General features: G+C 33.6%; 1 protein-coding gene across 1 annotated transcript in view; it reads left to right on the top strand.

The window, feature by feature from the left end:
* The window catches only part of LOC121407558 (A disintegrin and metalloproteinase with thrombospondin motifs 18-like), a 55004-nt gene extending 44016 nt beyond the window's left edge, over positions 1–10988 (top strand). Inside the window, exons 11-18 of the mRNA XM_041598694.1 lie at positions 1330–1574; positions 2178–2313; positions 3244–3370; positions 3868–4072; positions 5480–5668; positions 7900–8100; positions 8516–8678; positions 9586–10988. Coding sequence (XP_041454628.1) covers positions 1330–1574; positions 2178–2313; positions 3244–3370; positions 3868–4072; positions 5480–5668; positions 7900–8100; positions 8516–8678; positions 9586–9704 — 1385 coding nt within the window. The 3' untranslated portion in view covers positions 9705–10988. The remainder of the gene's footprint in view (positions 1–1329; positions 1575–2177; positions 2314–3243; positions 3371–3867; positions 4073–5479; positions 5669–7899; positions 8101–8515; positions 8679–9585) is intronic.
* The last annotated feature ends 4996 nt before the right edge of the window (positions 10989–15984 follow it).

Genomic DNA, 15984 nt, shown 5'->3' with positions numbered 1-15984 from the left:
GTTCAAGCAAATACTGGGGCCCATTTCACAAAGCTGAGCAATCATCGTAGAACTTTTTTTTTAACGAATGATTGCATTGAATACAATGTACAATCAATTGTAAAAATGAGGCATATGATTAATTGCTAACCTTTGTGTTATGGGACCCGGCAAGGGATTTATAGTGAGGCTGTTATTTTACCAGTTGGTATTAGGACCTTTGAGTAAGAATTATGAACTGTGCAGACAGGAATGAATCATTGATACATATGCTGAGTATGGTATATGCTTTATTACTCCATTAGCAACATTACATTCAACGGCTCCTAAGATACAAAATATTTTTAATTGAAATATTTGATTGATTGATTTAATTGTTTGTGAATAATTGTTCAATAAACAAATTAAATGTGATATCTTATTTTGATAAAATTATGCCAAGGAATATGTAGAGATCAAGAAAATGTGGATTTGGGGGTGAAATGATGAAAATGGATTTATGGACTTTGCGTTTTCTCCTCTGGTTAGATATTTCACATCATGTACTCCTTTCATTATGTACAATGCAACAGTTTAGTAAAGCAAAATTAATTTATCAACAGATAGGTAGCTTTAAGAGAGGCAAACACTCAATAACCTGGCAAAAAAAAATCACTTGCAGATATATTTAGAGGACTTGAATCCTCAACTGGAGGGGGTTACCCTTGGGTTCAGTCTGAGGAATGACACTACAGATCTTCAGGCAAGATTGCACAGCCGTAATAAGGCCATCTCTAATTTGCATTAGGTTGTGAAGCAATGTGTGACACACGTGTGTCTCATATATACCTACTGGATTAAAGTATATTGCTTTGCAGGTAGTTGGCAAAATGCAAATTAAATGTGTCACCTTTAATAAGGTGGTATATGGATAGGGAAGGCTGTGAACATAAAATATGGACATATGTATGACTCACATACATTTTGGTTTAATAAGAATCTGAGAGACAGGGTTTGCCCCTTACAGTTGAATTTTGGATTGAAAACTATTTTTTAAAAATATCGAAATTACATTCAATCTGCATGATAATAACCTATGGACAGGAAACAAGTATTCTATAACATTCATTAACCTGTTGACGACTGAATTCTCTTTATTCCACAATTCTTTGTATGGCTACCAATCAGTACCTGTAACCTATGGGTTAAAAAAGATGTTTTATGTTCTTTCTGCCCACAGTTGCACTCCATGTTTTGAGAATTTGAGTGCAAACGTCATTAAATTTGAGTTGATACTCTCCACTGCAGAGTTTAAAGATTCTTACCATATTTCACATCATGAATGTCTCGCCTCTTCTTTTCTAATTCTAGATTACTATGAGGTTGTGAGGATACCGCAAGGTGCCCGTCAGATCAGCGTAGCAGAACTCAGCTCCTCGGACAGTTACCTTGCCCTCAGGAACAGCAAATATATGTATTACCTCACGGGAGGGTGGACGGTCGACTGGCCTGGTAACTTCAAATTTGCCGGGACTCTCTTTGAGTACAGGAGGCCTTTCAAGAAGCCAGAGTACCTGGAAGCTAAGGGGCCTACTGATGAGGAGTTGATTGTAGAGGTAAGTGCATGATGAGGGCTGGTGGTGTCTCTCAAGGTGCAGTAAGCTCTCCACCATTCTTCACCAAGCAATAGTGTTTTCATATCTGCATGAGATAGCTTGCTTCCTGTGTAGTTCAGATCAGTTACACATTGATTTAGATTAGTGTACATGATATTTCATAATTATTGCCAAATCAATGTACTTTAAAGGAAAATTGATTTAACAAAATTTTTGTCCTTTTTTAAATACAATATAACCAGTTATAGAATTGAAAATACACAATTTTGAGTCATGCTCTTTTGTAATTAGAATTTGAAAAAAAAAGAAAATAAGCCCTTAATTCTTTACTCTGAAATTTCTGCTGTTGATCAAGCCCTTAAGAATCATGAATATGTTATTTGTATAGTGCAGAGATATATCGATGCTTCATTATTGCCATGTTTTACCTGCTACATCATTTAGTCATACAGACAGCCAACATTATATGAGAATTATAGTGAAGTACTTTTAGTATAACTTTTCTGACAGTTTCAGTTTGATGAGTAATATCATACGTGTTATATCTATATATCTGCGGATATTCCATTTCTATCACTCTCATTTTGTTGATTTGCTATACAGATTCTGTTACAAGGAAAGAACCCTGGTGTGGAATATGCGTATACTGTTCAAGGCTCTCATATATCATCAGCTCCAGCAGTACACACATACACATGGAACCAAACCTACACCGGCTGTTCGGCATCATGTGCTGGAGGTATGTACCTTGTATTCACAAACTTATATTTGAATGACTTTGCAGAGCCATCACCATATGAAGATTTTTTTTCTTTGGTCTTTGAACCAGTGATGGTGGATTGGAATATTTCTTGTAATATCTTTCCATCTTTGGTGATATCTTTTGTCATAATGATATACAAATCTGTCATAAGTGTATGTATAATGTTATGTTGACTTTTATTGTTAATGAGATTCTAATAAGGCTGACAATTTAACACTTTCTGACTATTGGGGAATTTCATGAAAGAAATGGTGATTTTTCACGAACTATTGTTATCAGCTACTGCAAATTCTAGCATCTGATTGGCTCAGAACAATTTTAAAAAATAAAATTAAAATCAGTAATTGTTTGCTTTATAAATCAATCCATATGTGTAGATATCAGGGATGAATCAAGTTTGTATGGTGTTTTTAAAATAATTAATGCTATGGAAAACTTGTCAAAAGTCTGTGCTATGTCTTCCAGCAGGACTCCCACTGTAAAGGTGCTATGCGTCTTCATTATAGCATTCCCGCATTCAGCATTACTCTGTCTAAGATGAATTATGATGATAGGTCATGAAGAGCTTCTTCTAGGATTCCTGGAGGAAAGATGTGGCTCTGACTATGGCAAGGTGCCTAAAGTATCACAAAACTGTACAATTATAAAAGTAAATACAAATATAAAAGTAAATACAAATATAAAAGTAAATCTACAATATTTTACACTGATCTATGGAAAACCTGCCGAAATAAACTTGAGCACAACAATTTCATTCATGACAAAACCTTGTAGATCCTCAAAAACATTCATCATCCACTCCTTTTCTGTTGGAAATTGGTTAACATTAAACTTGTTTGTTATAGAAACTTATTAGCCAAATGATGAATCTATTGATATTCTCTGTGTTTGTATCAATCACGATAGGTGTAAGGACTGAGGTATTGAGTTGCCATCGTGATTATCTTCATGAGGTTGATGAATCGTTCTGCGATGCTGCCACCAGACCTGATCCACAAGTTGTTGCATGCAACAAGGATCCTTGTCCACCAAGGTACAGCATTAAAAAAATATTGATAGATGTTAACCTCATAAAGATTACATGAATACGCATATGCAGTTTAGGGGATCAACTTTTATGCAACTGATAGTATGATGTATTTATGCAGTGAGGTATGGATGCATGAATACATAAATATCTTTAGGGGATCAACTTTTATGCAACTAAGAGTAGGACATATTTATGCAATCAGGATTGGATGCATGTATTGCCTAAGTCTTTCCTACAAGTAGTAAGTCTCTTAAAAGACCTTCACCCACCCCTTCAACAAGGATAACAAATTGATGCGTAACTTTAAAAAAGTGCTAAAATAAAAAGACTGTATCTCCCCCCAAAAGTAATATAGATAGAAAAAAAATGTAAGAAATTACAAAATAAAAAAAAATCCCACATAATTTTTGTTTAAAAAGATCCCAATTCACATACCCTCCAATGCACACAGATCCACAATTGTCTACCTTGTTTAACACTTTTAAACACTTTGTATATAGGTGGACAGTTAGTGCCTGGAAGTCCTGCAATCGTCAGTGTGGCGGCGGTCGTCAGAAACGCAAGGTCACGTGCGTGAAGGAGCTATCAGGGGGCAGGAACAAGACGGTCAAAAGCACTTACTGCCCTTCACCAAAGCCACAGAAATGGAGGTCCTGTAATTCCCAGGACTGTCCACCCAAATGGGTGCCTGGCAGGTGGTCAGAGGTAGGTCATGTCAAAGTTCAGAGGTCATTTCTAAATTTCATGAAAAAGATACATGTACCAAATAAAATATTTGAAACTGAATATAAATCGAGGAATACAGCAGGTCAAAAGCTGGTTTAACCTTTGAGATGATTTAGGAGCTGATTAGTACTGTTATTTGTATAAAAACTTCAAGTCTATTTTTTAACATGTGTTTTATGGCATGATAATTCTCTTTTACCGCGTATTGACTCGATAACGATTTGTTGGTTTATGAATAAATTATTGCATGGTATTTGTTTTTAGTTTTGTTTTGGTTCAATTAAGTATTTGTCACTTGTATATTTTTGGCATTTGGATGGGATTTTGGGGAGAGGAGAAATTTTTATGGTATTTGAAAATATTATGGAGGTTGTGTAGTCATTATACACTATGCAATCAATTATTTTGGGGATTTTTTTCAATCAACAAAAACTTTATGATCACATAGATTTATTATTTCTAATATGTAATTCATTCATTATGGTTTCAGATTGCATGGCTGGATTTCTGTTGTTGTTTTTATTTGCATCTTCAAGATTTTGTTAATTTTTTGTCATGTCTCTAAATCTAAAGACTCAATTGTTTATGAGAATACCATCAAACTAGCATGCCACTGTAATTCAAATTGCCTGTTTTGTTATTTTTAGCAGAAATTATTTAACTTTTAATATTCAAATTTTCTCTTTCTTTTTTACCCAATTTCATCCCTGCTTCTATATGATTTCATATTCATCTTTCACATTGCTTCATTTGACTGTTACTTCCCTTTCCCCCTCAAATTTCACGTTGCTTTCCTTGAAAAAACATGCAAAATTCACAAATCATGAATAATTTGCTTTGCAATTACACAACGATTCAAAATTGATTGTTGACATTTGCTGAATCTCCACTACAACTGTACATTTCATTTCATACATTGCATCATTTGTATTAAAAAAAAAATCAAATTTGCTTAAACTGAAAACTTAAAAAAAAAAACAAATTGAATTTGTTTGCTTGTCTGCATTTGTCCTTGTCTTGATCGTAACCAAAATTTATGTCTCCCACAAAAAATCTGGTCTCCAAATCACACCATTCTGTGACCACCTCCTGCATCTTCTAATTTCCAATTCCCTGATGTCCATTTCTCTTCTGTTTCCCCGTCTGTTTTTGCTGTACTGTGTTGCCTGACCATTCCTTAATCACATCCCAACACTCAAATTCCCCTGTTCTTCCTATACCACCATACAAATCAAATCAACCTGTTGTATCACATGACCAAACCTACCACCCTTTGTTTGAACCTCTACCCACATGTCAATTGAAACATCTCTGTTGTACCCCTACAATCCAACCCACCACTCCTGTTTTACCCCCCCTCCTACCACCCCTGTTGCACCCCAACAGTGTTCCCGTACCTGCGGTGATGGGTTTCAGACTCGCATGGTGTCCTGTGTCTCCCTCACTGGCAATGGGGAATACCACCGTCAAGCTTCCGACCGGTGTCGGGGCACCATCAAGCCCCACACCCGCCAGCCCTGCAACCTCATGGAGTGCCCCCTCAAAGTTCAGTGGTTTATATCTGCCTGGAGCGAGGTGCGATCATTCGTCCAAAATAATTTTTTTTCCCTACTTTTTATTTATATTGTCTATGTTTATTTAAGATTTTCAGTAAATTTTCTATCTGCACATTTAGGTCTTTTTATTGGCTGCATAAGAATGATTACTAACAAAGCTTCAATAATTGCACAACTAACAAATTTATTGATTAAATTTAATTCTAACATTGTACTCCACTATTAAAATCACAATCATGTTCAGAAGTACCGACTCTTATGAGCACCGAAAGGTGGACCTTTGTGCTATATAAATAGCCACCATTATTGTTATTATTGTCTGTTAACAAACCGGACCTTCCTATTAAATTTTGGGGACAAAATCAAAGCTACCAAGTAAGAAACAATTTTTGTAGAGTTTTTTTTATATCAATGTTTATTTAATAATAGTTAAATGCTATTAAGCCTTATACCCTCTATTGATTTCCTCAAAAGTAATTATATACAGGCATATACAAAACATTATTTTCCTGGTCGACTGATGCTATTATCTAAACTTCTATCAGAGTACAGACACAATACTATCATTCATTAACTATTTCCTGTCTTGATCGGTCTTCAGTATGTCAAGGGTAGTTCTAAATTTTACTAACTAGTAAAGGTATTTAGATATGGACTATGTTAAATTTTATTGGAAAATATTTTCTTTGATGAGGGAAAAACAAAACATGGTACATAATAGAATGGTACAAGAAAGTACAATTTCTTGTTGCTTGTTCAATAGTTCTAAGAATAGAGTCACAAAGTTCTTTTATAAATGTTTTTAAAAGTGTGGTATAGTATTAGCTTGCTTCAGCTTTTGACCCGGGTTAATCTTTTAAGAGATGTAATTGTTCAAATCAGTTCTTACTTTAAGATTGGATTCATTCATATTATTGAAAGGAATTGGAATCAATTCAAAATAATGATTTATTTGAATCAATTTGTAATCTTTTTAAGATAGGTTATTTATTTTGTAAAATTTCAAATGGAAAAAAAATCTAAAAAAGAAATAAATAGAATTGATGAGATATTAACACCTTTCACCAACATGTAAGAGAATCTCTTACGTACAAGTTGAGAATGCAGTCCTTAGCACTTTTCTTCGAGAAGAGTATATCTTACCCCTTAGCTTTTAATACCACATGGTAAATTTTGGTTGCGGAATTATTTAACTCTGATTGTCCTTTGCAGTACCAAATAGCATCAATGAATTCATGAAACTTATTTCTTGTATATATCTTTAAATCTTATTTGTATTTCTGTCACTTTACTTTGATAACAATGAAATTGAACTGTTTTCGATATAAAAATATCACTTTTCCACTTTCACATATTGCTTATATTTTCAAAATGCACGTGTTCTTAGAGTAAATTTTCTTCTATTCTGAAAAGTAGATTTATGAAATTTTCCCAAGCTTGCTTACAGTACATCTCTTTAAAAAGCAAAGTTGTATCAATTTTGTGATATAAAAACAAATTTCAAGAATTGTTTGTTTAGTATGTAAGTGAGTTTCATGTAGATTTCTGCTTGAGTATAGTTTTCATCACATAAGATCCACTTTCTTGTATAGCAGTATTGTTTATAATTTGTCACTGGTCATCTTGATAGCATCATGATGTAATTCTAGTAAGAATATCATACATACAATGCACAGGCGAAAGTATGTCAGTGGTGACTTAAGAGTATTTACGATAGTGTGTTGTGCATGAGGGCTTTGTAATGACATGATGATTACCTGAGGTGCCTATATCGCCAAACACAACAACAACAAAAAAATCTGTGCATTATTTGTTTTATAACCCTGATCACATGTACATGTATGAATTCATAGGGAAAATTTGTCTAAAAAACATACAAATTGCCAAGAATATAGCACACACCAAGGAAACCAACTATATTCCATTATGAAGGGTATTGTGCGCATCTGAATAATAAGTGCAACTTTCTCATCAAAAGAATGAGCTTTTCATCGTGCCTAGATTTTTTTAATAAATCAAAGGCAAAATGATGAATTCAAAATGCACAATTCTGTATCCAACAACTAAAAGGCTGCATAGAATCTTAGCATGAATTACTCATGAAGTACAGTACAGAAATGTACTCACTAATGGCTACAAAATCTTGAGAACCTGTTTGATTAAAACTGCATAATATTTTTATATTTCCATATGGTAACGGATTTGATTTTGATTTGATATCTCAAATCCCCTTTTCCCACCCACCAACAGTGCTCAAGAACATGTGGTCTTGGGAAGCGACAACGCATCATGAAGTGCAGCCACCTTGATGACCAGGGTCAATACAGAGAGCTTCCAGCGGTCAGATGTCAACATCTCAGCCAACCTGTTCTTTCATTGTCCAAACCATGTAACCTTCAACCTTGTACGGTAGAGGTCAGAGGTCGTTGGCAACCAGGTGATTGGTCACAGGTAAGTTAGTGTTTTAAATAAAAATGAATAATGAAATTCATAAAAGCAGAACTGTTCGATATTAGTTATAAAAGGGTTGGTTCATCTAAGCAACAGGTTAATATCTATTGGATAAAGCTCATCAGGGCCCTTTAGCGTAAAAGTTACTATAATGGTAATTTTGCCCATCAATGGTAACTACCATGGTAACACTGATCCGCAGCCAATCAAATTCAAGGATTCCATGAAAGATACCATTGGATGGCAAAGTTACCATAATGGTAAATTCAAAACAACAGGGCCCTTCAATATGATATTGAGAATAGAAGTATTTGAATGGACTGAACTAATTTAAGTTTAAGTTAGGTATCCCCTAATATTACAAAGTCATGTGATAACTCAACTGTTCATTATTTGCCATTCTGTAACCCTACAGTGCAGCGCCACGTGTGACGGAGGTACTAAAACAAGACAAGTCCAGTGTGTTAGTACTAATAGCGTTAGAGTTGGACCCAACTCAAGACTTATATGTGACAACAGTATAAAGCCAGAAGAAAATAGAAATTGCAATACAGATCCATGTCCATCACGGAGTGCTTGTAAGTATAACAACTTTCTTTTCAATGACCTTATACTAATGATGTCATAATCTCACAGCGCCCTCCCTCAGAGGATATAGGAATATGTGTAAACAAAGTTGTCAGAGATGCACCAGCTGCTGAACACCAACGCATGCAAGGCATTTGGTTCAGCCTCTAAGATGGCGGCATGATGATATCAACACATAAGGTCCATTCACTATTTTGCGTAATGTTGTTCCATAATTTGAGAGGGCGATCTGTATCTTTCTCACTTACTTGGGCAGGCTTTCAGATATTACACTGTTGTGAATAAATCTTGAAAATTTTGTAAATAATTTTCCTGGAGCTGAAGGGAGTCCACTGAATCCTTGCATCTGATTGGATGAGTGCAATTTGGGTGGTGAAAATCATTGGGAGAAGCCTTGTGAAATCCAAATTTGGGGCCCCTTTCATAATGAACATACAATTTTGGGAACTTGGCCATAATGGTATCCTGCATAAAATCCTTTGATTGTGGTTTGGGGTTGATCACTGCTCCCATGATAATATAGTTAACATGATTGTAAGTTTTTTATGAAACATGCTCCAGGGTCTCGTAACAGGAAGGTTAGCGATTGATGTGCACTTGATTTTCAGAATTGATTGTACTTTGTAGTCAATACAATCAATTGAGTGTTTTATCATTGCAAAGCTTTGTGTAACAGGCCCCTGGTCTTGATGTTCTATGTTTTCTGGTCATACTTGAAATAAGACATGCCTACGTAATTACATCCTTGCAATTACCTTTTTTAAAATCATAAATTACCTGATTACTCTTTTCAAACAAGAAATAATACATGAGGCATGATATACACTTAGTTTTTATTCTGTATTCTTATCTTTATAAACTAAATTCTGATTGTCGTATCATTGTATCGTTCTGCAGATCCCTATGCAGCATGCAGAGATGAGTACAACTGGTGTTACCTCGTACCTCAACATAACGTATGCTCACATAGGTTCTATGGAGTCAAATGCTGCCATTCCTGCACCTACAGGGGTTGAACAGATGAGACAAAGACTCATATTAAATCTTTTATCTGATACCTCTCTCATGCTGTCCAGTCTACTTCCGTAGGCCAAAGACTACTGGATGATATCACCAGAGAGGCAGTTGTGGCATATGCTGCATTGGCATCTAGCAGACCTTGTTTCTCCAACAAAGAGTACTCTGATCTTGATGCTGATTTGAGGGAAAGGTGAAAGCAGTTTAGACCATTCCTGTTGGATGACAGTCATGCCTGTTTTTAAGGGATTGTCTTTTCTTTGGTGTAGGGGGTGTTGCTGAATCATCTAGTCATGTGACATGGTTTCTTATGATTGAGACACATGAATTCCTTTCATCTTGATGCTAACTTATTTGGAAGGAGAGGTTTAGAAGAACCAAACTTTCATCTTTTGGGCGAAAAGAAATTCAGTATTGAGACACTTGTGAGAAATTGTTTGTGGATATTGTTCCAGAGTGGATCACATTGATGTCCAGTGACCGTTATTCATCAACATTTGGATACTCTTTATCTTCATGATTATTGTGTCCTGGAGGGAATTGAAGAGACCCGAACCGAAGTTTCTGTTTAACCTTGATCAGCATTTATTTTTTTGGATTGATAAAAATTGAAATAGCTGAATCCTTTCTTTATGAAATTAATGGAAACTTATGAGATGACACTTATTAATGCCAAAATGGAAAGGAATAGTATTCATCTTGAAACCGGTGACAGTTTGCAGAGGACTATATAGTTGTGGATACTGTTCAAGTATCATGCCCACATAGTATTAAGTGTAAATTTTCAGTCATGGGTCATTCATCCTCTTCTAGATTCTCCAAATACTGGCTGAAAGAGAATATGGGAATACATGTAGTCTTTTCATTGGTCTTTCTGCAATCTTGGACACACTTTACAGATGCACGTTCTCAAATCTACCACCGTTACCTGAATCCCGGCAGATATGTGAATTATAAATGACACTGTAGAGAAGCTGTTCACCATCATCATCCGCTGTTTCTCCAAATATGAATGTCTCCATCGTGAATATTGCCAGTTATATATGCATCAAGCCCCTGAAGTCACAAAGTCTTCATTGTCAGAGAAGCATAATCTTTGTTTGCTGCACTGCAATTGGAATGATGGTTTTCTTCTGTGAACCAAGTTAAGTAGTTAACCAGTTCACACACAGCTTGAGTATTCGCTCACTCTGAAAAAAAAAGGAAAAGAAAAATATTCTCTCAGACATATTTGTTTGTCACATAAATCAGATTTTGTTTTTTAATCTGAATTTTTCAGTATTCAACTAATGCTGCTTGTTTATTGATTGTCATATCCACTATGGATTAAATATGTCTGGATGTTACAAAGTTGTGAACTCTAAATGTATCCATGTTAAATATATATGTCAATAATGAAGAACCTTCCAAACACAAGAAGAGATTTTATGTTATATTTCCATTTATTCATATAAACAGATGTATGAAGTCAAGTTATGTGCTAGTGGAGCTACTTCAAAGAGATTGCTTGAGATCTAATTGAAAGAAAAATGGTCCACAATCATGATCAATTACATAAACAGGTTTTTGAAATATTTGAAATAACTAAAATGCATATTTTATTATGTGAATATCCACGTTTTTGTTTCACATGCATTGCTTCACTATTAAATGGTGGTATCGTGGTCAATATTGAAATCTTAACCAAGATTCTAACTTGGAAAGCATACGGACCTAGTTCCGTAGACATAAAGGTAATCAGTCACTGATCATTTTGCATGAGTTTCAGGTCAAAGATAATTTAGGATCAATGAAGTTTGACCCTGTTGTGGGTATCATCATTGAAATTTTTACCAAGGTTAGGTTTTGTAAATGTCATCATAACTTAAAAAGTATATGGATCTAGCTCATGAAATGGAAGGTAAATCAATTATCACTGATTATTTTATGTTAGTTTTAGGTCACATGATCAAGGTCAAAGGTCATTTTGGATCATTGAACTTAGAATATTGTTATCCTGTGAATAATTCTTTTTTGGTGTGAATAATTATCTTAGTTCTTTTCAAAGTCAGCACTGCTGCTATATTGAATCACATAATGCAGGCAAGACTCCCAGAGGAGTTCCACTTGTTACTGATAAATTATAGGTATGGAAAGTTATGTATCAAAGAAATATTGATTGATACCTTTTGGATCGATAACCATTTGTTTTGTGTGAGGTGTGTGTTCTGCTTGTCTTTATGGTTGTTTCATTCTATTATTTATATCTGTTGAAATAATTAAAGATGAATGATATTCCTACAATCATAGAGACTTTTGGGGGGACATTGTGAAATCAAATCCACTGATTATTTATGACTACCTTCAAAATTTATCCCTTAGTGATTTCAGACTTTATTTCACCTCCATATTTTAGTAATGATTCAAGAAAAAAAATCATTTAAAGTATCCTTAAGGTTTTAAGTTCATGTGATAAATGTTCACACAACATTGTTATATACCTTTCTTAATGTCTGGTCTGCATATAATATTATATTACACATTATTTAGATTTTATGTAAAATATGGCCACCCTTGTCAAAATGTACAAATCATTTGTTTTGATATCTCATATATTTATGAAATATTCAAATTTTGTGTGACAGTTAAGAAGTCTGTAGTTTAATGCTTGTATTTTTATCATAATAAAAATTGCAGTACGGACCTCAACTCGAGTGCAAAGACATCCTTGAAGGATGGCGAATACAAATTTTAGATTTTTTTTTCTTCTAAAAAAAGAGCAAATATAGTGATTATTAAGCAAAATATGTGTAAAACTCTCTCAAGCCCACCGCATTCTTTATAAATTTATACACCCCAATTAGAAATGTTAAATGATGACAAAATAGTTCAAATTTTAAAGTATGAGGGTAATTTATAGAATATGAATAAATAATTTGTAATACATTTCAAGAGAAGGATGTGAGCATTTATTGAGGGTTTTTTCAGAGCAATAACAAACCAAGCTGTATGTTTTTTTTCTGGACATACAATGCTGATTTGGCCTTTTATTACAAGGAAAGGTGACAGATAAAACCCAGTAGTTGAATAATCTAGAACTAATGCAATGGCATTTTTTGCCTGCATTAATAACTTTTGCTAGATATTCTTGATATGGGTTAGACATTTAGGTGGTAAATTCCTCTGGAATGAAAATTGCCACATCCACAAATATGAAATTACAAATTTCAAAGATAGGTTTCATTTATTTAAACAAACTAAGTAGCTGAAATCTCAAGCAAACATTTGAAATGAATAAACATGCACTCTCAAATATCAGTAAATATTCAGAGAAGCAAGCAACATGCGATCACTTACTAAAAAAAAATCACTATAAACCACTATATGATATATCTCATGGACCTTTTTTTTTTATTAAAGAAGACTACTTAAATTTCAATCAGTTTCATGCCAGTTTTCACATTGCTCATTACTAATCTAGAATACTTTTTATACATTAATGTTTCTGTTATTGGCATATTCATTCATGTATTTATTTCGCAAATCAAAGGACAAGACTTTTTTTTCATTTCCATTCATAATATGATTGCCGTATGTAAAAAAAAATGGACTTGGCATTATCATATATTATGCAGTGGACTTTATCAATCTGGTGCTCCTTGTAGTTATATTTTATGCCATTAACAGTATAATTTTGCTGCATTTTATTGGTGATCAGGGTGAATGTACATGGGGGCAAGATATTTTACTTTAATCCCCCATCTATTATGAATTTTTTTAAAGGTAAACTTTTAAAAATTTTCTGTCCCAGAATCTACAATTCTCAAGTATTTTTTTTTAATTCTATTTTTAAAATGTTGTTTTTGTTCTTGTAGTTTGATGTTTATCATCCAATCCAATGATCTGAACTTTAAAGCAAAACTTGACAAATATGCCATGTAATATTCATTTTTTAAAAACCATATCAAATGCTTGGTAACTAAGTTTTTGAGGTTGTTGGTTAGCAATGGGGACTTGACTATGATATCAACATCATTTTGAGATAATTTCAAGTTGAGATTCAGTAAACTCTCAATCACTCATATCCATCTGATCAAATTGCTGTTTTCTATGTTATTCTCGATTGTATTCAGATGTCCATTTTAGGACCAAATAAAAACGATCCTATCATTGGACTAGAAAACGGGCAGTAATCAGAATATATCATGAATTTACATTGCTCAGGTATTTTATGTTTTCATGTAATGAATTGATATCTCTTTGAGATGTTATGGATTTATCAGCTGCAGGGGAGCGAGGGGGTCAATGGAAAATTCATATTTCTCTTCGTCTTAGGGCCAATCATCACCTGCATGTTGTTCAGAACAGATTGCCTACTTATATTTTTGTGCTATTGTGTAACTTGGGATTACGTTTTCCTCCAATGAACAATAAGATACCCTCAGATGGGCACAGAAACTTTAATATCAACTAAGCTTTTTACATTTTTAGGAGATAAATAAGCGATATATTGGAATCAACTTAATCGATCATGTGTAAAGCATGCACATTAACATATTTCTAAAAAGAATAACCCCCTCACTGTCAGATTGTTGATGTTGTACTCTTGTAATATGCCTATGCATATTCTATTTAAGCTATGCAATCTACATTAGTAACTATATATGTTCCCCCATGCCATTTTATGAATTGTATATGTTGCTGCATTAACTATTTAAGTGTTTGACACGCTCTTGTGTGCAAAAGATATTTCTTGTAAATTTGCTTCTTAAACTTAAAGTAATATGTTCTTGATTCGTTTTATAAGTAGAGAATGATAAATATTCTCCTTTCTATAATTTGAGTTGAATAGATAATATGGAATAATCCACAATGGTTGATAGATTTAAATTTCGGTGAAATAATTTGAGCTGTATGAAATTAAAATAATCAATATAATAAAAATCTATTTATTGATGAAGTAACTATTGATCAATGTCAGTGAATGGTTTTCTTCATTTTTAACTGTTAATTATCTACAAAGATGGATCATCTTCACACTCTAAAAAAGATTGAGTAAATGTTTACCCAATGTTGGGTAGAATGGGAACAAGCATGTTTGCTGCATATTTTTTTTAATATTTCAACGCAACGTTGCATAAACTTTACAAAGTATTTTGTATCATTTTACCCAGCAAGCATACATGTTCCCATTTTACCCAATCTTGGGTAAACTGTTTTTAGGGTGCAATAAAGATGATTTACCTGAATTACAAAATCATGATTTTGATTTTGGTCATATTCTGTGATGAGAAAACTAAGTGTCTGATTAGGAATGAAGCTCTTGATTCATAGTCATAAGTTTGTCTTGTAGTATTGTGTTCTATATGAATGAATCTTTTGGTGCTGTAGATTAAATATATTTCTATTTTGTTGTAATTTTTTATTCTGTAGAAAAAAATGTATAGTTCACTATTTCTATTCCTAAAATCCTTTCAGAGTAACAATTTGTGTGTTGTCTATTTTTTGTTGTACAATTGGGAAAGTTTTAAAATGTAGATGTTTTAGATATATAATATTATGAGCAAGAAATGGAGATACTATATTTTTGTCCTCTACTTTTTTTCTTTTCATTTTAACCTATAATCACTACCTTGAACAATGTTTGAATTTTTTGTTTCATTGACTTTTAACCCCTATGCCACCTTCGTGTTATATGTATTTTCATTCATTTTTGATTCTCTGATATTTTATTAGGGATAAGACATTGAATATCGAAACTGAAATTTCACACCTCTTTTGGGCTTTTTGCATGAGATGATTTTTCTATTTATCTTACCCAGTATCAATCGAAGAAGAAAATGGGATATTACAATGGGATATGCCTCTGTGTGGTTATGAAGAGAAAAACGTTTGATAGATTCTACGTCACAAGAAGAAATTGTGTTCAAAAATGCAAACCACGGCCATTAGAGGTGTGAGATGAATATGACCTTGTGTTCACTCGTCTGAAGTATATGTTAGGTCGTTAGTACTAATTTATTATCATGTATTATACTGAGTGGCTATTGTTGATTGTGAAGAAATTTTGAGGGCGAAATGGAGAATCAATTAAAAAAAATGTTTGGTCATGTTAATAGCTGATTCTTTGATTTTGTGATCAATGTTCATTTGTAGTTTGTGAGAGATAATGTAGTGTATATCTGTGGAGAGGTAATAATAGAAAAAAAAGTATAGAAGGGGGAAAGATGAGAAAAGGAGACTAGGAAAAGATAAGGGAGAGAAGAAGAAATGAGGGAATAGGAGAATAGAGGGGAGTTA

This window comes from Lytechinus variegatus, chromosome 2 (assembly GCF_018143015.1).
Source record: "Lytechinus variegatus isolate NC3 chromosome 2, Lvar_3.0, whole genome shotgun sequence".
Lineage (NCBI taxonomy): Eukaryota > Metazoa > Echinodermata > Echinoidea > Temnopleuroida > Toxopneustidae > Lytechinus > Lytechinus variegatus.
The sequence above is the reverse complement of the archived record's forward strand: the minus strand, read 5'-3'. Positions and strand labels throughout refer to the sequence as shown.